Below are 24,652 nucleotides of genomic sequence, written 5' to 3' on the forward strand. Positions count from 1 at the left end.
CCTCCACTCAGTGCCTCATACCTCCTCCTCCTCATTACTGTACCCCTCCACTCAGTGCCTCATAAAGCCTCCTCATTACTGTACCCTTCCACTCAGTACCTCATACCTCCTCATTTCTGTACCCCATCCACTCAGTGCCTCCTACCTCCTCCTCATGGCTCTACCCCCATCACTCAGTACCTCCTACCTCCGCCTCATTACTGTACCCTTCCACTCAGTGCCTCATACCTCCTCCTCAGTACTTGGCCCCTCCACTCAGTGCCTCAGACCTCCTCCTCATTACTGTACCCCTCCACTCAGTGCCTCCTCCTACCTCCTCATTACTGTACCCTTCCACTCAGTGCCTCATACCTCCTCCTCAGTCCCGGACCCCCCCACTCAGTGCCTCATACCTCATTGTCAGTACCAGACCCCTCCACTTAGTGCCTTATACCTCCTCCTCAGTCCCAGGCCTCTCCACTCAGAGCCTCATACCTCCTCCTCAGTCCTAGGACTCTCCATGCAGTACCTCATACCTCCTCCTCAGTCCCGGGCCCCTCCACGCAGTGCCTCATACCTCCTGCTCATTACTATGCCTCATCCTCTGTACCATACCCCCCACTCAGTGCCTCATACCTCTTCCTCTCTACCATACCCTCCACCCAGTGCCTCATACCTCCTCAGTACTGTACCCCTCCACTCAGTGCCTCATACCTCCTCCTCAGTATGGCACTCCTCCACTCAGTGCCTCATACCTCCTCATTACTATACCTAATGCCTCATCCTCTGTATCATACCCCTCCACTTAGCGCCTCATACCTCCTCCTCGGTATTGTACCCCCTCCACTTAGCGCCTCATACCTCCTCCTCATTACTGTACCTCATGCCTCATCCTCTCTACCATACCCCCTCCACTCAGTGCCTTATACCTCCTCCTCAGTACCATACCCCTCCACTCAGTACCTCATACCTCCTCCTCACTACTGTACCTCATGCCTCACCCTCTGTACAATACCCCTCCACTCAGTGCCTCATACTTCCTCCTCATTACTGTACCCCTCCACTCAGTGCCTCATACCTCCTCATTACTGTACCTTGTGCCTCAGCCTCTGTACCATACCCCTGCACTCAGTGCCTCATACCCCCTCCTCAGTTTTGTACCCCTCCACTCAGTAACTCATACCTACTCCTCACTACTGTACCTCATGCCTCATCCTCTGTACAATACCCTCCACTCAGTGCCTCATACCTCCTCTTTATTACTGTACCCCTCCACTCAGTACTCATACTTCCTCCTCAGTATTGTATCCTTACACTCAGTGCCTCATACCTCCTCATTACTGTGCCTCAGCCTCTGTACCATACTCTTCCACTCAGTGCCTCATACCTCCTCCTCAGTACTGTACCCCTGAGGGATATATTGGTAGAAGGAAGGACTCACCCATGTGATGGAAGTGATGTGCTATGTCAGTGCGAGGCTCCATCATAGGGGCAGACAGAGGAATTCTGGGAAGATTATTATTCCCCCATGCAGGGGGTGGCTGTGCCCCCATTACAGGGCTTCTGTCTTCCCTGTGCAATACCGATCCCTGTGTTTCCAGCAGGAAGAGTCCACTGCTGAATGGTGGGGGGGTTCTGTTTTGCAGAGGATAGAAGGATGGTTGGAGTATTTCCTTTCTGTGTCCCCCCTGGACACTGATTTGAATGGTTCCATTGCTGACAATAGGGTGCGACTTGTCATGTGATTTGGACCTGTCAAATGACAAGTCGCACCGGGGGGAATGGGGGCTAAGTGATAGAACTGATATCCAGTGATAGAACTGATATCCAGTGAATGAAAGGGGCTGGGGAGGAAGCACATGGTGAGAAGCTCACAGTGTGCAGTGACATCGGAGGAAGCAAATAATCCGTGCAATCCGGGCACCCTGCATGGAAGAAAGAACCTTTTTCCTGGAGTTCTGCTTTAACCACTTCACCTCCGGAAGGTTTTACCCCCCCCTCTCCTTTCTTGGCCAAACCATTGCTTGCTATTTGGCACTGCGCTGCTTTAACTGGTAATTGCACAGTCATGCAACACTGTACAGAAATGACATTTATATCATTTATTTTCTTACAAATAGAGATTTCTTTTGGTGGTATTAGGGAAAAAAAAACCCCAATATTTTTTACTCTGTCATAAAACATATCCAAAAAAATCCAATTTCTTTAAATTTAGGCTAAAATGTATTCTGCTGGTTAAAAAAAAAAAAAATCCCAATACAGGGGCAGTGGATAGAAAAAGTCTGCACACCCATGTGAAAATGTCAGGTTTCTGTGATGTAAAATTTGAGACAAAGATAAATCATTTCAGAACTTTTTCCAACTTTTAATGTGACCTAAAAACTGTACAACTCGAAAAACAAACTGAAATCTTTTTTTAGTGGGGGGGGGAGGGGAGAAATGAAGGCCCCTTTCACACTATCCGTCCGTCGGACTGACTTTTTCTCAGCGGGGGATTGATTCGCCGATCCCCCGCTGAGCAGGAGGATGACAACTGTTCTCTGTGCTGTGTGCGGAGACACAGCTGTCAGTTCCCCATGCATCTCTATGGGGGAATCGGATGGGCCGTGTGTAGTGTCGGGGGGAGGGGCTGGCCAGCGGGCCGTGTGTAGTGTCGGGGGGAGGGGCTGGCCAGCGGGCCGTGTGTAGTGTCTGGGGAGGCTGTGTGTAGTGTCGGGGGGGGGGGGAGGCTGGGCAGTGGGCCGTGTGTAGTGTTGGGGGGAGGGGCTGGGCAGCGTGTTGGGGGGGGGGGGAGGCTGGCCAGCGGGCCGCGTGTAGTGTCGGGGGGGGGGGGGGAGTCTGGCCAGTGGGCCGCATGTACGCATGTAGTGTTGGGGGGGGGGGCTCCGTCGCCATATGTGCATGGGGTGGTCCGCAAGAGGTTAAGCATACACCTGTGAGTGGGCTGCGGATAGTGTCAGGGGCTGGCCAGTGGGCCGCATGTAGTGTCGGGGGGGGGGGGGGGGGGGAGGCTGGCCAGTGAGCCGCATGTAGTGTCGGGGGGGAGGCTGGCCAGTTGGCCGTGTGTAGTGTCGGGGGGAGGGGCTGGCCAGCGGGCCGCGTGTAGTGTCGGGGGGGGGGGAGGCTGGCCAGCGGGCCGCGTGTAGTGTCGGGGGAGGGGCTGGCCAGCGGGCCGCGTGTCGGGGGGGGGGGGAGGCTGGGTGTAGTGTCGGGGGGAGTGGGAGGCTGGGCAGTGGGCCGTGTGTAGTGTTGGGGGGAGGCTCAGTCGCCATATGTGCATGGGGTGGTCTGCAAGAGGTTAAGCATACACCTGTGAGAGGACTGGTCAGCGGGTAGTGTCAGGGGCTGGCCAGTGGGCCGCATGTAGTGTCGGGGTGGGGGGGGGCTGGCCAGTGGGCCGTGTGTAGTGTCGGGGGAGGGGCTGGCCAGCGGGCCGTGTGTAGTGTCGGGGGGGGGGGAGGCTGCGTGTAGTGTCGGGGGGAGGCGGGCCACGTGTAGTGTCAGGGGAGGGGCTTGTTCTTCTTTGTGCAATGCAAACAGATAACGGGTGGTGGGAGGGGCCGGCAGGTTTCTGTACACCGCTTCCTAAAAACATCACAGCACCCTGCCTCAGTACTCCTCCCGAGAGCGCTCAGTCCGGATACAAGCAGTGGGCTGGCTCTTAGGGGAAGTTTAAATGCCTCGTTAGGTGGATGTCCGTCTGGAGGAGTGGGCATTCCTGGGCTGCCTGAATATACATGCAGAACAACATGGGTAACTTTCACACGCCCCGGTGAATCTCATTTAGCCCCGGCACACACTGAATGCGGCTTTGAATTCTTGCAACATCACCCCAAATCGCATGATTTTAATGCTGCACGTCAATGTGAATTCAGGTACATCTTGGCTGACATTTCTGTGACTTCGTGCACCGATGTCTATGCAAGTTGCAATTTAAATCGCCAAAAACAGTGTAGGATCTGCTTTTTTTTAAATCCATTTGGCATCACAAAGTCTGCGTTGCTCTGATTTGAACGGTTCCATTGCTGACAATAGGGTGCGACTTGTCATGTGATTTGGACCTATCAAATGACAAATCACACCGGTGTGAATGGGGGCTAAGTGAAAGAACTGATATCCAGTGAATGAAAGGGGATGGGGAGGAATGCTGCAGCTTCTAGTGCACAATGTGAGAAGCTTACAGTGTGCAGTGAAATCAGAGTAAAGCATTTCAGTCCAGGAGAAGAATCGGTACAATCGTGTGTAAGTGAAGGGAATGCTGGAGGTCAGCCATAACTTCGGTGGGTTTCTTCAATGTACTTTAACCGCTTCCTAGCCGTGCGTTAGTCGAAAGATGGCTACAGCGCGGGCTTAGTTTGCCAGGACGACGTCCATGGACATCCTCAAACACCCTGTGATCGCTGGGTCATTTAGGTTTGGCTGGTCACAGATCGGCGTAAAGGGACAATCACCGCTGCCCCTTACCACATGATCAGCTGTCAGCCAATGACAGCTGATTACAGTTTGTAAACATAAGCTGGTTATCGGGTTTTCTTTCCTCACGCTGACAGCATGAAGAGAGAAGAAGAAGAAAGACGATAACCGTCTCCAGTAAAGTGACATCTGTCCCATCAGTGCCTCATCAGTGTATTCCATGAGTGCCACCTACCAGTGCCCTTCAGTGCTGCCTTTTAGAGCCTATTAGTGTCACCTATCAGTGTAGACCCATCAGTGCCGCCTCATGAGTACCCAACGGTGATAGTCAGTGCCGCCTCATGAGTGCCCAACGGTGATAGTCAGTGCCGCCTCATGTGTGCCCATCGGTGATAGTCAGTGCCGCCTCATGTGTGCCCATCGGTGATAGTCAGTGCCGCCTCATGTGTGCCCATCGGTGATAGTCAGTGCCGCCTCATGAGTGCCCATCGGTGATAGTCAGTGCCGCCTCATGAGTGCCCATCGGTGATAGTCAGTGCCGCCTCATGAGTGCCCATCGGTGATAGTCAGTGCCGCCTCGTGTGTGCCCATCGGTGATAGTCAGTGCCGCCTCGTGTGTGCCCATCGGTGATAGTCAGTGCCGCCTCGTGTGTGCCCATCGGTGATAGTCAGTGCCGCCTCATGTGTGCCCATCGGTGATAGTCAGTGCCGCCTCATGAGTGCCCATCGGTGATGGTGCCGCCTCACGAGTGCCACCTTATGAATGCCCGTCACTTAAAGGAGAAAACTTGCCTGTTTGCTAAATTTTCTAACAAACTATGAATGGCTGCAAGTTAGACACGTATTAGTGCAGTTACTTTACAGGTATTCTCCCAATCCCCCCCCCCCCTATCCCCCCCCCCACCTATATTAGCACACTTTCCATGAAGATTGAGTGTTTTATTTGATTTTTGTACTCCCACAATAGGGTGTCACTTTGAATATCACATTTTGTGATCTCCTTATAACGTTTATGATCTATATTTTGCGTTGTACTCTTTTCTAAATAAAAATCTTTTATGGAAAAAAAAAAATCTTATATGGGTACAGTGCTGCATGACCGCGCTGAAAATTGGCCCGGGCAGGAAGGGGGTGACAGTGCGCAGTTGTTGTTTTTTTTTTCTGTTTTGCTGCACTCCCCAAAAAGTGTCAAATGTGGAAGTGGAGGGGGGGCTGCGAACAAGCGTCGTGTCCCCTTTTGGGTGGAGCTTCGCTTTAAAACGGATTGTGCTGCTCCAGAGACAGATGTGGTCAGGACCTCAGTCTGTGTTCTGCTCATCCAGCTTTCCTCCAGCGCTCTCTCTGCTGGGCGTTATCTCTGACCTTTGCCTGTATTTTACCCGTCCTCCCCAATGACTCTGCCAAGGAGGAATTCCATTATACTTTGCAGAAGTTTATAAAGTGTTCTTCCACCTTTCTGTAAATTTCATATTGTAAGGGTGAGGGGGGGGGGGAATAAAAAAACAGCTTTTCTATATTCTTCACTGGCTGGTTTGTCCAGTTTTATTGGTAGATGCTCTTGAAGTATTTGTTGCTCATCAATTGGTTGTCAGTGGTAGTCGGAGTGATAAGTTTTGTCCATTTAACATCATAGCCAGTGGTGTATTTTTGTTTTGTGCTGCCCTAGGCAAGACTAAAATTGGGCGCCCCTCCTATGTAAATTTGCCCCACTCCTTCCTTTTTAATGGATGTGACTCCCTCCAAAATTGAAGGACTACAAGTCCTAGCATGAACCTCTGAGATCTCGTGAGAGGGGGAGAGAGAAGGTGGATGAGAGAGGGGTGGGTGAGGGAGGGAAAGAGAGGGCGGATGAGAGAGAAAAGGAGGGAGAGAGAAGGTGGATGAGAGAGGGGGGGTGGGTGAGGGAGGGAAAGAGAGGGCGGATGAGAGAGAAAGGGATGAGAGAGGGGGGATGAGAGAGAGAGAGAGAGAGAGAGAGAGAGGGGGGATGAGAGAGAGAGAGAGAGAGAGAGAGAGAGAGAGAGGGGGGGATGAGAGAGGGGGGATGAGAGAGAGAGAGAGAGAGAGAGAGAGGGGGGATGAGAGAGAGGGGGGATGAGAGAGAGAAAGAGAGAGGGGGATGAGAGAGGGGGGATGAGAGAGAGAGAGGGGGGATGAGAGAGAGAGAGGGGGGGATGAGAGAGAGAGGGGGGATGAGAGGGGGGGATGAGAGAGAGAGGGGGGATGAGAGAGAGAGAGAGGGGGATGAGAGAGAGAGAATGGGAGAGGAGAGGAGAGAGATGAGAGAGGGGAGATGAGAGAGGGGGGGAATGAGAGAGGGGGGAATAAGAGAGGGCGAATGAGAGAGAGAGAGGGGGGATGAGAGAGAGGATGAGAGGTGGGGGGTGAGAGAGAGAGAGAAAGAGAAATGGGGATAAGAGAGAGGGTGAGAGAGAGAGATGGGGTTGTGAGAGAAAGAGAGGGGGGGGGGGGGTGAGAGAGGCATCTCTAGCAATCAGTGGCCAATAGAGTCTAAGGCGGAGGGGGGCGGCTTTTATGACGCCCCCCCTGCAAAGTGCCGCCCTAGGCCTGGGCTTTGTCGGCCTAGGCCAAAATACAGCACTGATCATAGCTAATATAAACACATAGATATCACTCAACCCTTTGTAACAATCCACTATCCGTTCCTCGTTGGTCACAAATATTCCTGTAAAAAAACAAAACGTATGATACCGCGCTGGAGTTCCTAATTTCTTTGCTTAGAATGTGCTGGACCCAAGAGCAGATGAAAGTAGAACTATATGCAAAACTTTTTTCTTTTTTTCCCCATTGTGGATGGAGTATGGGAAGGTTACAACCCCTCCCCTGTCACATTTTTTTTTTTCTGTGTCCCATTGCAGAGATTTCCTCTCACTTCCTGTCTCATAGCCAAACAGGAAGTAAGAGGAAATCCCTACAAATTAAGGAAATTCCTTTGTAACCCCCAGCTCACCAGAACTAGTGTCCCCATTGGAAGATTTCCCCTCTATTACTTTTCTGGGGACAACCCAAAATTTGACTTTTTTTTACTTTCACTTTTAATGATCATGGCAAACAGGACAAAAAGAGAGAATAAATCTGCTTGACCATTTCCAAACTGTTGAACGTCATATGACCACCTGGGCTTTCAGTGGTGATATCTGAATGATGGGTGCAGGTGGCATTCTATCTGTCTATCTGTCTATCTGTCTATCTGTCTATCTGTCTATCTGTCTATCTGTCTATCTGTCTATCTGTCTATCTGTCTATCTGTCTATCTGTCTATCTGTCTATCTGTCTATCTGTCTATCTGTCTATCTGTCTATCTGTCTATCTGTCTATCTATATATATATATATTTCCCAAATCGTCTTTCAGGACAGGCACCTTGAGAGAACCTGGCTCCTCCCTTCTGAGGAAACACCGCCCCAATTTCTTGGATATCAGCCCCCTGCCAGCATGCTGCCTCAGTTCTGGTGTTTCCTCCGGAGGGAGACACCGTCCAAGGGACCGAGCTGAGCAGCCAGGGGGCTGAGGCTAACAATCCAGAGGGAGCCAGGCTCTCTCAAGGCGGCTACAGCAGACTACAGGACCGAGAGCGGAGCCCACTAACCTGCAAAGGTACCGCATGATGTCACCCCAGGTCCAGCTCGGGGGAGTAGAGAACTGGGGGGCCCGCTTTCCACGCTTGGCGAGAGCGTTCCCGACGGAGGCTACCCGCCCCCCGCTTTTCGCGGCAGGTTTTTTCAATGGAGTTCACCGGGTCGGACGACGGGTGACGTCATGTCCGGCGGGGCGGGTACTTCCGCCGGCAAAGGTCGCGACTTCCGGTTCCGGGTCGCGCATAAGGAGAGCGGGCCGGACGAATAGGCTGGTGCAATTACAGGCTGGGAGACAGCCGAAAACAACGCGGCGAGCCACCCCTGGAAGATGTCCGAGGCACAGGCCACAGCGATTGCTCCCGGGGATGCCAGCACCAGCCTCCAAAAGGTAAGGAGTCCTGGGGAGGGCTCTCCTTACTTTTTCCCTCCCAAAACTCCACGGTGTTTTCCCCTTACCTGGTGTGGCCTCAGGGGGGAAGGAGGGACAATAAGGGGTACACTAAGACTTGGTGAAGGTGGCCTTAGCAACACTCCCTAGGGGGCCCTCTGTTATTCAGCTGGGGTTAAAATGTTAACACTACCCTTATGTATTTCAGGGTAGATCCCTGGACAGCTCTAAACCGCATGATTCTAAAAAGAGATGCCCATCATGCAAATCCACGATGAGAAGTTCCTGGCCCAAAGCACTCTGTAAAGAGTGCTTAGACAACTTAGTTAGGGAACATGAGGAGGAGAGGAATAAGGACCTTGCTACCTCCATCAAGGAGCTCTCAAGCACCGTTCACTCATTTAAGGATTTATTCTCAAAAATCCAAATACCTCAGGGTTCCCCCCAGCTGACACAGGAACCAACCCCACCCCCACCAGTGATGCCCTCAACTAGCAGGGAGGCACTGGGGGGCTTACAAACACAAGAGGAATGTGACAGTACCCCCCCTGTTTCACAGGGGGAGTCGGATACGGAAGGTTTGGATGGTGAATCCACGACAACTTCCAGATACAAGCTGACCCTTGAAGAGGTGGAAAAGCTCCTGGGAGCTATTCATACCACCCTGGGGATTCAGGAAGAGAAAAAGACCCTCTCTCTTCATGACCAAATGTACGCCGGGTTAAGCGAACATAAGAAAAGAACCTTTCCGGTACATGAAGTTCTCGTAGAAGCAGTCAAAAAAGAATGGCAGGACCCAGAGAGAAAGCCCTTCTTTTCCAAGGCCCTGAAAACGAGATATCCTTTTGACGAAGGTGAAACTTCAGTTTGGAATAAAACTCCCAAACTGGATGCAGCCTTTTCTCGGGTATCAAGGAACACGGATCTGGCCTTCGAGGACATGGGTTCCCTACCCGATCCTATGGACAAAAGGATGGATTCCCTGCTAAGGAAAACTTGGGACTCCACTCTGGGCAATCTAAAACCCGCAATGGCCATGACGGTGGTCGCGCGCAATTTAGAGTACTGGTTAACCCAGATTAAAGCCCACATCGAGGCAGATACCCTTAAGGAGACAATTCTGTCTTCCTTCCCCGTACTCCTCCAGAGTGTGGCCTATATTGCGGACGCTTCAGCAGAGTCAGTTCGCATGTCAGCAAGATCCTCAGCCCTAGCCAATTCAGCAAGAAGAGCTCTCTGGCTGAAAACATGGCAGGGAGACATAGGTTCAAAGGCAAAACTCTGCGGTATACCTTTCACAGGGGATCTTTTGTTTGGCCCCGAGCTTGAAAAGTGTTTAGACCGAACAGCGGACCGCAAGAAGTCCTTTCCTGTCAAACAAACACAAAAGGAATTTTCTAAAAAGAAACCCTATTCACAAAAGAATTTCTCTGTCCCCAAAAGATTTGAGGGACAAAGGAAACCATGGGTCCAAAGGGGTAGGGGCCGAGGAGGAGCTATATTTCGCCCTCCTGAACCCCCCAAGAAATCACAGTGACACACTCACCACAGTGGGAGGAAGATTGGGGACCTTCCTCACACAGTGGGAGGAGATCACCTCCAGCCAGTATATACTACAGATCATACGAAAAGGATACCGGCTGGAGTTCTCAACAACCCCAACCCACCGGATGTTTGTAACCGAGCTTCCAAAATCCGAAAGGAAGGCCTCGGCCTTACTATCCTCCTTAGAGGACCTAGAAAGACAAAGAGTCATATGCAAGGTTCCTCCAGGACAACTAGGGAAAGGGTTCTACTCACATATTTTTGTGGTACCCAAAACTTCAGGGAAATTCAGACTCATCCTAAATTTAAAGATCCTGAACCTCTCGATAACATACAAAAGATTCAGGATGGAGTCAATTTTTTCAATAAAAACCATTCTCCCCCCAGATTGCTTTATGGCCTCCATAGACCTGAGGGATGCTTACCTTCACATTCCGATCTCAGAAGAGAGCCAGAAGTTCCTCAGACTTGCCATAAAAACGAAGGAAGGCGTAAAACACTTCCAATTCCAGGCTCTTCCTTTCGGCTATCCTCTTCCCCCCGCATATTTACAAAGGCCCTGGCAGAGGCCCTGGCACCAATGCGGCTCAGAGGGATATCGATAATTGCATATCTGGACGACCTGCTCCTGTTTGCATCTTCACAGGAACAATTGTCCAGGGACCTAGTGGAGGCAAGACAGTTCCTAGAAAGCCTAGGGTGGCTACTGAACCTAGAAAAATCCAACCTAGTTCCATCCCAGAGAGTCACATTTCTGGGTTACGAGTTGGACTCCACACTACAACAAGTCTTTCTGCCCTGGACAAAAAGCCAGAAGATAGACACGGCAGTCAGCCTTCTACAGAACAACCAAAACATCTCAATAAGGCAGGCCATGTCAACTCTGGGGTTACTTACATCCACACTCCCAGCAGTTCCCTGGGCAGGACTTCACTTCCGCCCTTTACAATTATTCATACTAGAAATCTGGGATCACACACAACAGTCTCTAGACGCAGTAGTGCAGATCCCAACACAGGTAAAAAGTTCCCTGTGGTGGTGGAGAAAGATTGCGAATCTGTCTCAGGGCCTCTCCTGGACTCGGACTCCATCAGTAATCCTCACCACGGATGCAAGCGGCACAGGTTGGGGGGCACATCTCGGCTCCATGCCAGTACAGGGGCACTGGGAAAGCAAGGAGTCGGGGCACTCCTCCAACTGGAATGAGTTAAGAGCGGTGGAACTGGCCCTAAAGGCTTTTCACACGGAACTGCAGGGGCACAGAGTACAGGTCCGTTCGGACAACGCCACAGTGGTGGCTTATATAAACCAGCAAGGGGGAACAAGGAGCAAACCCTTATGGGACCTGACGGAGAAAATACTTCAATGGGCCGAGGCCAATGTACTTGCTCTCTCAGCAGTTCACTTAAAGGGGGAACTAAACCAAGTAGCTGACTTCCTGAGCAGGAAGACTCTCAGAGAGGGCGACTGGACCCTCAATCAAGAGGTCTTCAGGGCCATCACCCAGAAATGGGGTGTGCCGGAGATAGACCTATTCGCCTCTCGGAAGAATGCGAAAACAGGGACCTTCTTCTCCCTGAGCAGATGGGACGGAGCACTAGCAATAGATGCTCTCGCACAAGCCTGGACTTTCCCCCTTGTGCTATGCCTTTCCCCCGCCAGTACTAATACCGGCAGTTCTGAAAAAATTTCGAGAGGAGGACACCGTCCTAATTCTCTTAGCACCACACTGGCCCAAGAGACCATGGTTCTCGGTGCTGAAGAAGCTAGCGATAGAACCCCCCTGGTTTCTACCAGCACGGAAGGACCTTCTATATCAAGGCCCGGTGTTCTGTCCACAGGTGGAACTCTGGAACCTAGCAGCTTGGGTACTGAAAAAGAGCTACTGAAGAGCAAAGGCTTCTCAGAGCAACTAGTAAAAACTCTGCTTACAAGCAGAAAAGCAGAAACGCAAGCAATTTACCTCAAAACCTGGAAATGCTTCAATCTCTGGTGCAAAAAGAACTCCTTGAGGGAAAGTAGTCTGATTACAGTGATGGAATTCCTTCAGGCGGGTGCGGACAAGGGCCTAGCCATCAGTACACTAAAGAGCCAAGTTTCCGCTATAAGCGTGTTCTTAGAAACATCTTTAGCCAGCAATCCCTGGGTGGTCCGTTTCTTTAAAGCATTAAGCAGACAGAGACCGGTCAAACATCTCCTGTTCCCTATGTGGGATTTGTCAGTGGTCCTACAAGCCCTCCTAGAGGATCCCTTTGAACCTATCCCTTTGAACCTAAAATTTTTGACCCTTAAAACAATATTTTTGGTAGCAATCACTACCGCAAGGAGAGTCAGTGAGTTAGAGGCACTCTCTATCAGATCTCCTTTTCTGCAAATTTTTGCGGATCGTATAATTTTCAAAACTGATCCTGCCTTTTTGCCCAAAGTAGTCTCTAAGTTTCATAGGGATCAGGAAATAGTTTTGCCAACCTTTTTGTTCAAATCCTGTGAGGGAACAGGAGGTGAAATTTCATAAGTTAGACGTAAGAAGATGCGTTCTCCAGTACATAGCTGGAACAAAGGAATTTAGGAAGTCAGATTCCCTTTTTGTTCTTTTTTCAGGCGCTAATAGAGGCACGAGGGCATCAAGACGCTCATTAGCAAGATGGCTCAGATTAGCCATTAGCCAGGCCTACATCTCCTGCGGGAAGGAAGCGCCTATAGGTATTAGAGCTCACTCCACTAGAGCTATGGCAACTTCTCAAGCGGAAAGAGCTGGTGCTACCCCGGAACAAATCTGTCGGGCTGCAACCTGGTCCAGTTATGGAACATTCACCAAACACTACAGACTGGACCTACTCTCCGCTAAGGATCAGGCCTTTGGCCGTAAGGTCCTTCAGGCGGTAGTCCCACCCTAAAAAAGTGAGTACTCGCTGATCTCTCAAGGTGCCTGTCCTGAAAGACGATTTGGGAAAAATAGAGTTACTTACTGGTAACGTCTTTTCCAGTAGTCTTTCAGGACAGCACTGCTACCCACCCGATAAGGTCTGAAGGTAAGACAGTCAGAGGTTGAAGGTTAGTAAAATTAACTGTTGTGTCTCCCCAGTGGCCGGAGGTGCTCTCGAAGAACTGAGGCAGCATGCTGGCAGGGGGCTGATATCCAAGAAATTGGGGCGGTGTTTCCTCAGAAGGGAGGAGCCAGGTTCTCTCAAGGTGCCTGTCCTGAAAGACTACTGGAAAAGACGTTACCAGTAAGTAACTCTATTTTTTTTTTTTTTTTTTCTGCTGGCGATTCCCTGCACTGTAAAAAAAAAAAAAATAAAATAAAAAGAAATAAAAAAAATATCATAGTTCAGCCGCTTGATTGTTTTTACAGGCCAGAGAAAGAATCCGCCGGTGGCGAAAAGTTTACCGTAGAGCTGACTTATGACTCTCGGAGGCCAAGCACAATGTTATGATGTCATGTCTGGCACCAGCAGTTGTAAACAGTTGCCTTTTGTTCAGCTGGAAAGCCGAGATAGTGTTTTTTTGTTTTTTTTTTTTTATTGATTTTTTTTTTATTTTATTTTTTTTTAAATTTCATTTATTTCTTTTAGACCCCAGATCTCTCCATAAAGAGTACCTGTCATGCCCTATTCATATTACAAGGGGTATAAAAAGAATGTACTCCGCGCTAAGGAAGAGACCTAACAATAGTAGGCAGCAGCCTCCCTTAACTATAACCAAAAGGCTATGTAAATATAGATAAAGAAAAGGAGGGAAATGGCGCTGTCTACTAGCAGAAAGATCCAGTAATGAAGTAATCTCAGATAATGCAGGGCAATAATAAATACTGTGTGTGGCAATTGTAATGTGCAAAGGATCCAACAATAGGCTAAAAAAGCTGGTAAATAAGTAAACTGTAATAAATAAATATATAAAGGTGTCACGTGCTGTGAAATGGTGGTGTAAATAATAAAATTAATACCACTTGAAAGTGTTTGGTGACAGTAGATAGATAGATAGATAGATAGATAGATAGATAGATATATTTATATATATATATATATATATTCAGGCTTCAAACATAAAGATATAAAACTGTAATTTTTTGTGAGGAATCAACAACAAGTGGGACACAATCATGAAGTGGAACGAAATTTATTGGATATTTCAAACTTTTTTAACAAATAAAAAAAACTGAAAAATTGAGCGTGCAAAATTATTCAGCCCCCTTCAGTTAATACTTTGTAGCGCCACCTTTTGCTGTGATTACAGCTGTAAGTCACTTGGGGTATGTCTCTATCAGTTTTGCACATCGAGAAACTGACATTTTTGCCCATTCCTCCTTGCAAAACAGCTGGAGCTCAGTGAGGTTGGATGGAGACCGTTTGTGAACAGCAGTTTTCAGTTCTTTCCACAGATTCTCGATTGGATTCAGGTCTGGACTTTGACTTGGCCATTCTAACACCTGGATATGTTTATTTCTGAACCATTCCATTGTAGATTTTGCTTTATGTTTTGGATCATTGTCTTGCTGGAAGACAAATCTCCGTCCCAGTCTCAGGTCTTTTGCAGACTCCATCAGGTTTTCTTCCAGAATGGTCCTGTATTTGGCTCCATCCATCTTCCCATCAATTTTAACCATCTTCCCTGTCCCTGCTGAAGAAAAGCAGGCCCAAACCATGATGCTGCCACCACCATGTTTGACAGTGGGGATGGTGTGTTCAGGGTGATGAGCTGTGTTGCTTTTACGACAAACATAACGTTTTGCATTGTTGCCAAAAAGTTTGATTTTGGTTTCATCTGACCAGAGCGCCTTCTTCCACATGTTTGCTGTGTCTCCAAGGTGGCTTGTGGCAAACTTTAAACGACACTTTTTATGGATATCTTTAACCACTTTACTACCAGTCACGTAACCTCTACGTCGGCTGACTTTGAGTGGTTATACCGGGATGATGCCTCTAGCTAGAGACATCATCCCGGTACCGTTGTTTGAAGCCGACGGTCGGCTTTCCGTCGGTAACGATCGATGTGGCTCGGGAGCCGCTCGATCGTTACCCGGGGGGGCGGGAGGGGACGTCCCCCCCCCTCCCGCCGCCTTCCGCGGCTTTGCTCGGGGCTACCGTCCCACCGGGAGCCCCGAGCACCCAGCCGGCACGTCCGCCGGCTGGATGGAGTCCCGATGAATGCCGGAAACGGCATCGATCGGGTCTCCGATGACGTAACCCGGAGGCGGCGTCCATGACGTCACTTCCGGGTTACTGTGCTGCAAAAGGCGGCAGATTTGAAAAACGGCTGTATGCAAAAATGCCGTTTTCGGCGTTTTGCATACAGGGAAGTGTAGTGGAGGGGTCTAGGGTCTTTTAGACCCTCGATCCCTCCATAAAGTGTACCTGTCACGACATATTGCTGTCACAAGGGATGTTTACATTGCTTGTGACAGCAATAAAAGTGATCAGATTTTTTTTTTTTTAAAAAACCTGTAATAAAGTTTAAAAAAAAAGAAAAAATAAATAGGAAAAAAAAAAAAAAAAAAATTTAGCCGTCCCCGTCACCGTTAGCTCGCGCACAAAAAAAAACGTATACGCAAGTCGAGCCGCAAATGAAATCGCTGTTCAAACCACACATGTGAGGTATCGCCGCGATCGCCAGAGCGTGGGCAATAATTAAAAAAAAAAAGAGCTACACTCTAACTCTAAACTGGTAACCGTTAAATAAATTTAAAGCGTCGCAGATTGAGATCTCTATTGACCGTAGTTTGTCGCCATCCCACGGGGGGGCGCAATTTTAAACCGTAACATGTTTGGTATCTATTTACTCGGCGTGACATCATCTTTCACAATATACAAAAAAAATGGGCTAACTTTACTGTTTAGTATTTTTTAAATGCAGTGAAATGTGATTTTTCAAATTTTTTCCAAAAAAATGGCGTTTTAAAGACCGCTGCGCAAATACCGCGTGACAAAAAATTTTGCAATGACCGACATTTTATTCTCCAGAGTCTTTGCTAAAAAAATATATATAATGTTTGGGGGTTCTAAGTAGTTTTCTAGGAAAAAATACTGGTTTTAACTTGTGAACAAAAAGTGTCCGAAATAGGGCTGGGGCTAAAGTGGTTAAGAAATGGCTTTCTTCTTGCCACTCTTCCATAAAGGTCAGATTTGTGCAGTATACGACTGATTGTTGTCCTATGGACAGAGTCTCCCACCTCAGCTGTAGATCTCTGCAGTTCATTCAGAGTGATCATGGGCCTCTTGGCTGCATCTCTGATCAGTCTTCTCCTTGTATGAGCTGAAAGTTTAGAGGGACGGCCAGGTCTTCGTAGATTTGCAGTGGTCTGATACTCCTTCCATTTCAATATTATCGCTTGCACAGTGCTCCTTGGGAGGTTTAAAGCTTGGGAAATCTTTTTGTATCCAAATCCGGCTTTAAACTTCTCCACAACAGTATCTGCGGACCCGTTCTAATAGGAGCGACACAAGTCGCTCCGACCTAGAAAAAGGGTCCGGAGCTTCTTTGGGGCGACCAGGAGGCGACTGCCATAGACTTCAATGTTATGAAGTCCATGGAGGCCGCTCCGAGATCGCGTCGCGCTGCTCGCACCGCGACCTCGGAGGTCGCCCCGGGAAGTAGCGTCGCGGTAGTGTGAACCGGCGCTGAAATTTGCCAAATGTCACAAAGTTCAAGGGGGCCGAATACTTTCACAAGGCACTATGTATGTATGTATGTATGTATGTATATTAATTTAAAAACTGATCAATACTGATGGCCTATCAAATTTCTTTAGTCCCTAAAATGCCAGGACAGTACCAATACCCAACAAATTACCACGTTTTGGAAAGTAGACAGTCCAAGGTATTTAAGAAAAGGCTTAGCAAGTTTTTTGAAGTTTAATTTTTTTTTGTCACAAGTTTTTGGAAAATTAAGAAATTAAATATGTGTTTTGGTCACAATTTTTTTTTTTTTTTTTTTTTTTTATTTTAATTATTCATTTTTTTTCATGCTGTCACCATTGCAGTACCAGTGATGGTAAATCTCTACAAAAGAGCAAAGATGGTGGAAACCCCTGTCAGTTTGTATTGTGGTCTGTGCCCTTATTAGGGAGACCCCCCCCCCCTTTTTCTTCCTGTCTTGTTTACTATAATCCTTGAAAGTGAAAGTAAAAAGTCCCACATTTTGGATTGTCCCCAAAAAAGTAAGAGGGGAAATCTTCTAATGGGGACACTATTTCTGGTGAGCTGGGGGGCCCCCAAATGATCCCCTTTTATTTGCAGTGATTTCTTCTCACTTCCTGTTTGGCTATGGAACAAGAAGTGATGGTAAATCTCTGCAAAAGAGCAAAGATGGTGGAAAAATAAAAAAATCTGATGGGTATAGCCCTCCCTTTATCCAAAATGGAAAAAAAGTTTTGCCTATAGTTCTACTTCAATGCATGCTGGTTTAAGCCCTATTCCTTTTTTTTTCACATCTAATAGAATGCCTATTCTTCTTCATATTCTGGGTCTTCTAGCAGCATTGGAGCAATCTTCTGTAACTTTACCAATCTGATTCTATGTTTAGGGACTAATTTTCTGTCCTCCTTCCTTTTCAGAGTGGTCCCTCCCTGAATAATGAGCAGAGGGTTCCCCGAGAGCAATTGGTGAGTCAAAGGCAACTTCATGTCCGATTTTCAGCACCGCTGTAAAATTATTTTCTTTCTCCAGCAGTTTTCTTTGTGATATAGAACTCTTTCCTCAAATGTATTGTATTGTGTTACTGCTAGGCCCCTTTCAGATGGGGCAGATTCCATTGTGATCATCAGGGGGTCAGCTGACAGATCAGAGTAGGCGGATGGCAGGTCCATGACCTCTGCACAACAGACCTGGATAGAGCCGGTGTTCTATCAGAATCCCCGCTACCTATCAGATTCTGCAAACCAGAAGTGACATACGGACTGGAACAACTTACTGCGCATGCGTCATGTGTTCCAACATGGCCACTGTGCGTTCCAATAGGTTTCCTAATGTAACAGAACACAAAGCGGCGGCAGACATCTTCTTACACCTACGTAAGTCTTAAAGTTTACATTTATTTTAGCAGTAAACTGACCTTACTGTATATACTGAATCACAGTATTATATTTGTATTATTATTATTGTATTCTAGTAAGTTTATCGAGAAACCTGCAGGTAGAAGGTGGCGGCGGCCATCTTGGTACACCTCACACTGCTCACCAACAAACTGTATATATAGTGAAATAGATGTTCTCTATCGTTCATTGAAGGATGCAGTCCTCTGATGCATAACAGTAGGGTTATACTGCCCCCTACAGGAGTAGGACACTAGGCACAAAAAAAAGTTCTGGCTACGCTTATGGGCAGTCCCAGGAGGTATACCCTCTCTCTTCCTGCGTAGGATGTCAGTTTTAATCTGCCTAGGCAGGAGTAAGGATCTGTTGTCTCCAGGGCCTATCTTCCATCCTGCTTTTGATCTTCCTTGGGGGTGTTTCTGTTTCTTTCAGGTGGGCCTCATCTTGCTGTTCTGATTAGACCTATGTGGCCTGGTTGGCTATGTTTAGCCTTGGGGACTATTTTTGTTCTGCTGTTCCCACCCTTCATTTGGGCACTGCTTTGGGACGTCCCTACTGATATGGATCAGAGGACTGCGTCCATCAATGAACGATAGAGAAAACTGGATTTTTGACTTACCGTAAAATCCTTTTTCTCTTAAGTTCATTGTCAGACGCAGTACGCGCCCCTCTATTTTGAGTTGGGTTGGTGTTACTTTCTGACCCTGCTTTGATACAAAACTGACATCCTATGCAGGAAGAGAGAGAGTTTACCCTCCGGGACTGCAGAACTTTTTTCTGCCTAGTGTCCTACTCCTGTAGGGGGCAGTATAACCCTACAGATATGCATCAGAGGACTGCGTCCGTCAATGAACTTAAGAGAAAAGGATTTTACAGTAAGTCAAAATTCCAGTTATTTCATTCGGTCGCTGTGAAATAAGTCTATTTCAGTCTATAAGGTGAGTTTACTGTTAAAATAAATGTAAAATTCAAGACTTGCGTGGGTGTAAGAAGATGTCCGCCGCTGCTTCATGTTCTGTCACATTAGGAAACCTTTTGGAACGCATATCGGCCATGTTGGAACGCATGGCGCATGCGCAGTAAGTCATTCTCGTCCAAACGTCGCTTCCGTTTGCAGAATCTGATAGGTAGTGGTATTCAGATAGAACACCCACACTGCTGTATGGGCGGTTGGGAGTAAACAGACACAACTCTCCACTTGCACTCAACTGCTCCCGATCTGATCCAGCTGAATGGAAGAGGACGGATCTCCTTCCCCAGACATGGAGGTAGGCCACTGTGAATGGACTCAAGTCTGTTTACATCCGCCTGTCCATAGAAATGCAAGGCCTCCTCCTATCTGGTCCTCCTGAAAAACTTTGGGTTAGTGGACGTTGTGTATGATAATAGATTAAAGTAGAACTATAGGCAAAAGCTTTTGGATAACGTAAGGGAGGGTTCTAACCCCTGTCAGATTTTTTTTTTTTTTGTTATCTGTGTCCCATTGCAGAGATTTCCCTTCACTTCCTGTTTCATAGCCAAACAGGAAGTGAGGAAATCCCTACAAATGAAGGTAATTTCTTGGGGACCCCCAAGTGTCCCCATTGCAAAATTTCCCCTCTATTAGGAAAGCAAAGAAATCCAGACCTACCAAATAAGTAGGGCTGGAAGGAGGGGATTTAAATGTGCCTCTCAAAAACAAAAATTATGAAATTAATACAAAGACTATATAAAAGAAATACAAAATGTATTCAATGTAGATCATAAAAATCACATCAAAAAGTACACTGTGCGACACATCTATTATAGACATATACATATGAATAAAGCAAGGTCATTGCAGTATGGTAAACCCAAAGGGGCATTATATCAATATATACATCGCTGGAACTACGTGTTTCGCTATGAATGCTTCATCAGGGTCCAGGGTGATTTTTATGATCCACATTGAATACATTTTGTATATTTCTTTTATATATTCTTTGTATTAATTTCATAATTTTTGTTTTTGAGAGGCACATTTAAATCCTCTCCTCCCAGCCCTACTTATTTGGTAGGTCTGGATTATTTTGCTTTCCAAATTTTTCCTTATAGGGGAAGGTGCAATCATTATACCCATAGATTGTTTCGGGCAGTCTCTTCCCCCAAACAATTTCCACAGTTTCCCCTCTATTACTTTTCTGTGGACAACCTAAATTTTAGGATTTTCTTTTACTTTCACTTTTGATGAGAATAGTACAGAGGACCAATAGAGAGGGTGAATCGGGGGCACAGACAGCAATAAAAACTGACAGGAGTTCTAACACCTCTCCATGCTATCCAAAACTAAAAAAAAAAGTTTTGCCTTTTAGTTATACTTTAAGCCCTCGTTCACATTGAAGGGATTTGTCATGCGATTTGACAGGACAAATGGCATGACAAGTCGCAGCCTATTGCCGGCAATGTCACCATTCCAATCAGCGTGGCGCTGCACTGATTTGCAAAAGTTGTTCCTGCACTACTTTTGCCGATTTGGGCTGCGACTTCTACAGACGTCTATAAATGAAGCTGCACAGATGTCTTTCAAGTCGCAGCTTTGAAATTGTGCGATTTCAGATTAAGAGCCCATTCAGACTAGCGCGACTTGTCAGGCGACGTATCAGCATGACAAGTCGTGCTCGGTCACGGTCCATTGATTAGTACAGGACCCGTTGTAATAGGAGCAACACAAGTCGCTCCGACTTAGAAAAAGGGTCCTGTACTACTTTGGGGCGACCTCGGAGCGACTTGCATAGACTTCCATTATGTGAAGTCCCTGCAAGTCGCTCAGAAGTCGTGGTGAACGGGACTGACAAGTCGCCTCCCCAAGTCGTGCAGAGTCATGTCGCGCTAGTCTGAATGGGCTCTAAGTTGCACAATTTTGAAGCCGTATTCAGTGTGAACAAGGGCTAAAGCATAAGGTTGGGTTCACACTGGGGTGGCTTCAAAGTCGGCCGACTCTGAAGCCGCCCCGTGCAGCGCGACTTCAGTAGGGCTTGCAAACGACTTCCCTAATCAACGCAAGTCGCCCCCAAAGTAGTGCAGGAACCTTTTTCTAATTTGGAGCGACTTGAGTTGCTCTGATTAGAACGGTTCCATTGCACTGAATGGAGCGCGACTTGACAAGCAGCTGAGTTGCCTGACAAGTTGCCCCAGTGTGAACCGGGACTAAGGCTGAGTATACTAGTAGACAATGAAAGAACATTTTGTTCATTTTTCTAATCATTAATGGGTTCAAATCCATCATCCATTTGAACTGCAGTGACCAGAATTTTTTTATAACAGAATAGAAAATTTTTGTAACCGTGTATGAGGTTTTCCTCCATTCATTTCAAAATTGGATGTTAAAAATAAATGAAATCTTAAACTGACATTCAAATGTTGCTTGAATCACTCCTCTGCGACATCCATCAGTGCCATTGCCACAAATGTTGTAAGAATTTTACTACTTTGAGTCCCGGGTCTCACTGATGCGGTGCGGGACTTGCAGTGATTCCTGTGCGTTTCCCGCACCACATCACAATCTCCCCTACTGAGGAAGTCGTGATGCGAAAGCATAAGACGCCACGCGTATAGGGGACGGAGACCTGGATGGACGAGCGGCGACCCACCAGCACGGCTCCCGACAGCTACTGTTTTTGGCGTGTACGGTCCGCACAAGCCCATTGTGCCGATTCATGTGAGTGCAATTCTACTTTGAATGTGAATCAATTAAAGGATAATAGCAGTGTGTACACTTAGATGCCTCATTATCTTTATTAACATATCATGTCCATGGGATGGTGAGAGATCGATCCAGGAAGTGGCATTTTTTATTGAGGATTTAATGCTGGTTTAATGCTTCAGTGAGGTGAGAGGCCATCTGGTGGCTAAACGGTGGTGGTGTCACTTGCACTTTTATATGGAAACATCTATCAAGCACTTTATTGAATTTTAAACCACGGTTATATTTATATTTTAGTGGACTCTTATGCACTTTACTTTGAATGCACTTTATGGACATTATATATTGCACCTAAGAGGAATATATATTGCACTGTAAGCGAGTTTATTGATTTATATGATGCACATTGTCACTTTATTTGATTTTATATAGCGCTGTATACATATTTGTCTACACATCACAATCTCGCTCCGTTCATGCGAACCTCGGTGGGTGTCAATGTTAACGACACTCCTTAAGCGTTTCGCAAAACGCAGTGCGATTGGCTGAATCTGATCACATGGTTGTGAACATCCTTGCGATCCGTTTCCAGTGTGGCAAAAAAAAAAAATGCATGCACTTTTTTTGTGCGGTTGCGGGTCGATTTGAACCATACCAAATGAATGGGCTCGAATCGCACTGCAAATAATCGCACACAATTTGAGCAGGAATGTGGTGTTATTCCTGTCTGGATCACATGCAGTTCCCCGCAGCACATCCGTGTGAACTGGGACTAAACCAAGGACTAGTTTGACTGCAACACTGGATAACCCCTGTTGTGGTTGCCCGTTCTACACATTCTATATGTGGGCAACCACAATAGGGGTTATCCAGTGTTGGCGCCCTTATTCTTTCCATATAGCCTGTGTTTACTAATTTGTTCTATTTTTTACTCATTTTAGACGATTCTAGGACAATATTCCCCCCGGACAATATTCCCCCCGGACAATATTCCCCCCGGACAATATTCCCCCCGGACAATATTCCCCCCGGACAATATCCCCCCCCCGGACAATATCCCCCCCCCCCAACCCTAACCCTATGTCCAGGGGGATGTTTTCGGGGGGGGATGTTTTCGGGGGGGATGTTGTCCTGATACCATTTTAGACATAGTTTGACTGCAATGATTGTTCCCTGTAAGCCTGATTTTCGCCCGGACTTTTCATTTGAATTTCATTTTCAACTCGATTTACCAGAGTTTCTTGATTCGCAAACAAGCTTGGCCAAAAAAAGGCTCCATTCACAATTGTGAGACTTGTCATGTGACTTTGGAAATGACAAGTTTCAGCCCATTCTTTTCAATGGCACCCATTCAGATCGATGCAACTTAACCACTTCCATACCGCTGAACGTCATATGACGTCCTGGGCTTTCAATGGCGATATCTGAATGATGGGTGCAGCGACAGGCATCATTCAGATATCTTTTTTTTTTTTTTTTCTGCCAGCAATTCCCTGCACAATAAAAATAATCATAGCGGCAGTTCAGCCGCTTGATTGTTTTTACAGGCCAGAGAAAGAATCTGCCGGTGTGAAAAGTTTACCATAGAGCTGACTTATTGCTCTCGGAGGCTGGGCGCAATGTTATGATGTCACGTCTGGCTTCAGCAATTGTAAACACTGCCGTGTGTTCAGCTGGAAAGCCGAGATCATGTGTTTTTTTTTTTTTTTTTAACCACTTTACCACCGGAGGATTTTGCTGTCTTCCGTCCAGGCCACTTTTTGCGATTCGGCGCTGTGCGAATTTAACTGACAATTGTGCGGTCGTGCGACGCCGTACCCAAACGAAATTTACGTCCTTTTTTTCCCACAAACAGAGCTTTCTTTTGGTGGTATTTGATCAACTGTGCGCTTTTTACTTTTTGCGCTATAAACAAAAAAAGAGCGTTTATTTTGAAAAAATAACAATATTTTTAACTTTTTTTTTATATGAAATTCCCCCCCAAAAAAATGTAAAAATCTAATTTTTTTAAAATTTTTGGCCAATTTGTTTTCTGCTCCATATGTTTGGTAAAAAAAATCATGATAAGCGTATTTTGATTGGTTTGCGCAAAAGTTATTGCGTTTACTAACTACAGGAAAGATTTCTGTCATTTTTGGTGTTTTTTTTTTTAACGCGTAATGGCGGCGATCTGCGATTTTTTTTTTTTTTTTTTTTTTTTTTTTTTTTGCGGGACTGCGACATTGCGGCGGACAGATCGGACCCTTGACTGACATTTTTGACACTTTTGGGGGTACCAGTGACATTACTGCAGTAATCAGTGCTATAAATATGCACTGTTACTGTAAAAATGACACTGGCAGTGAAGGGGTTAATTTTATTGGAGAGGGAGGGGTTAATGTATGCCTGGTTCTTACTTACGTGTGGGGGGGGGGGTAGGTGACTATGTGACAGGACAGATCGGATGTCCAGCTATGCTGAACACTCCGATCTGTCAGTCCCTGTCACTTAGATCCGCCCGCTCTGTTTACACAGGCGGGCGGCTCTCCTCACTCGATTCCCCCGATGATCGGGGAGAAGCGGCGGCAATCGCCGCTGCTCCTCCCCTGGCCCGACTCCCGCTGTGACTGAAAACAGCGGGAGCGCGCCTCCGGCGGCGCGCGAGCGCCGCCCACAGGGGGAGGAGTCCAGCGACGTAGGTCTACGTCGCTGGACGGGAACGAGCCACTGTGCCGCAGTAGCAGCACAGTGGCCCGAGTTAAAGTGGTTTATTCTTATGCCCCGTACACACTGGTATGGGGCATAAGAATTGGCTGGGAATTTTCGGCCAACGTCCAATCGGCCGATTTTCGGCATGTTAGGATGATGCTTTCGACAACCGACTCCGACTTTTCGGCCGAAAAAAATCTGGTGTGCAGGCTAAAAAATTTTTGTTGGCCGTCAACAGGACGGCCGATTTTCCATCAGTCAGTACAGATTTCGGCAGACAAAAATCTGATGAGCAAGACTGGGCATGCTCAGAGAAGAAAAAACACATGGAAAGTAAACCAGCACATGACA

The 24,652-nt window shown here is 47.2% G+C and overlaps 1 protein-coding gene across 1 annotated transcript in view; it reads left to right on the plus strand.

The window, feature by feature from the left end:
* The window catches only part of PEX14 (peroxisomal biogenesis factor 14), a 282,226-nt gene that overhangs the window by 1,568 nt on the left and 256,006 nt on the right, over positions 1-24,652 (plus strand). The window contains exon 2 of the mRNA XM_082274523.1: positions 17,476-17,523. Coding sequence (XP_082130649.1) covers positions 17,476-17,523 — 48 coding nt within the window. The remainder of the gene's footprint in view (positions 1-17,475; positions 17,524-24,652) is intronic.

This window comes from Pelophylax lessonae (assembly GCF_965119305.1).
Source record: "Pelophylax lessonae genome assembly, chromosome: 12".
NCBI lineage: Eukaryota > Metazoa > Chordata > Amphibia > Anura > Ranidae > Pelophylax > Pelophylax lessonae.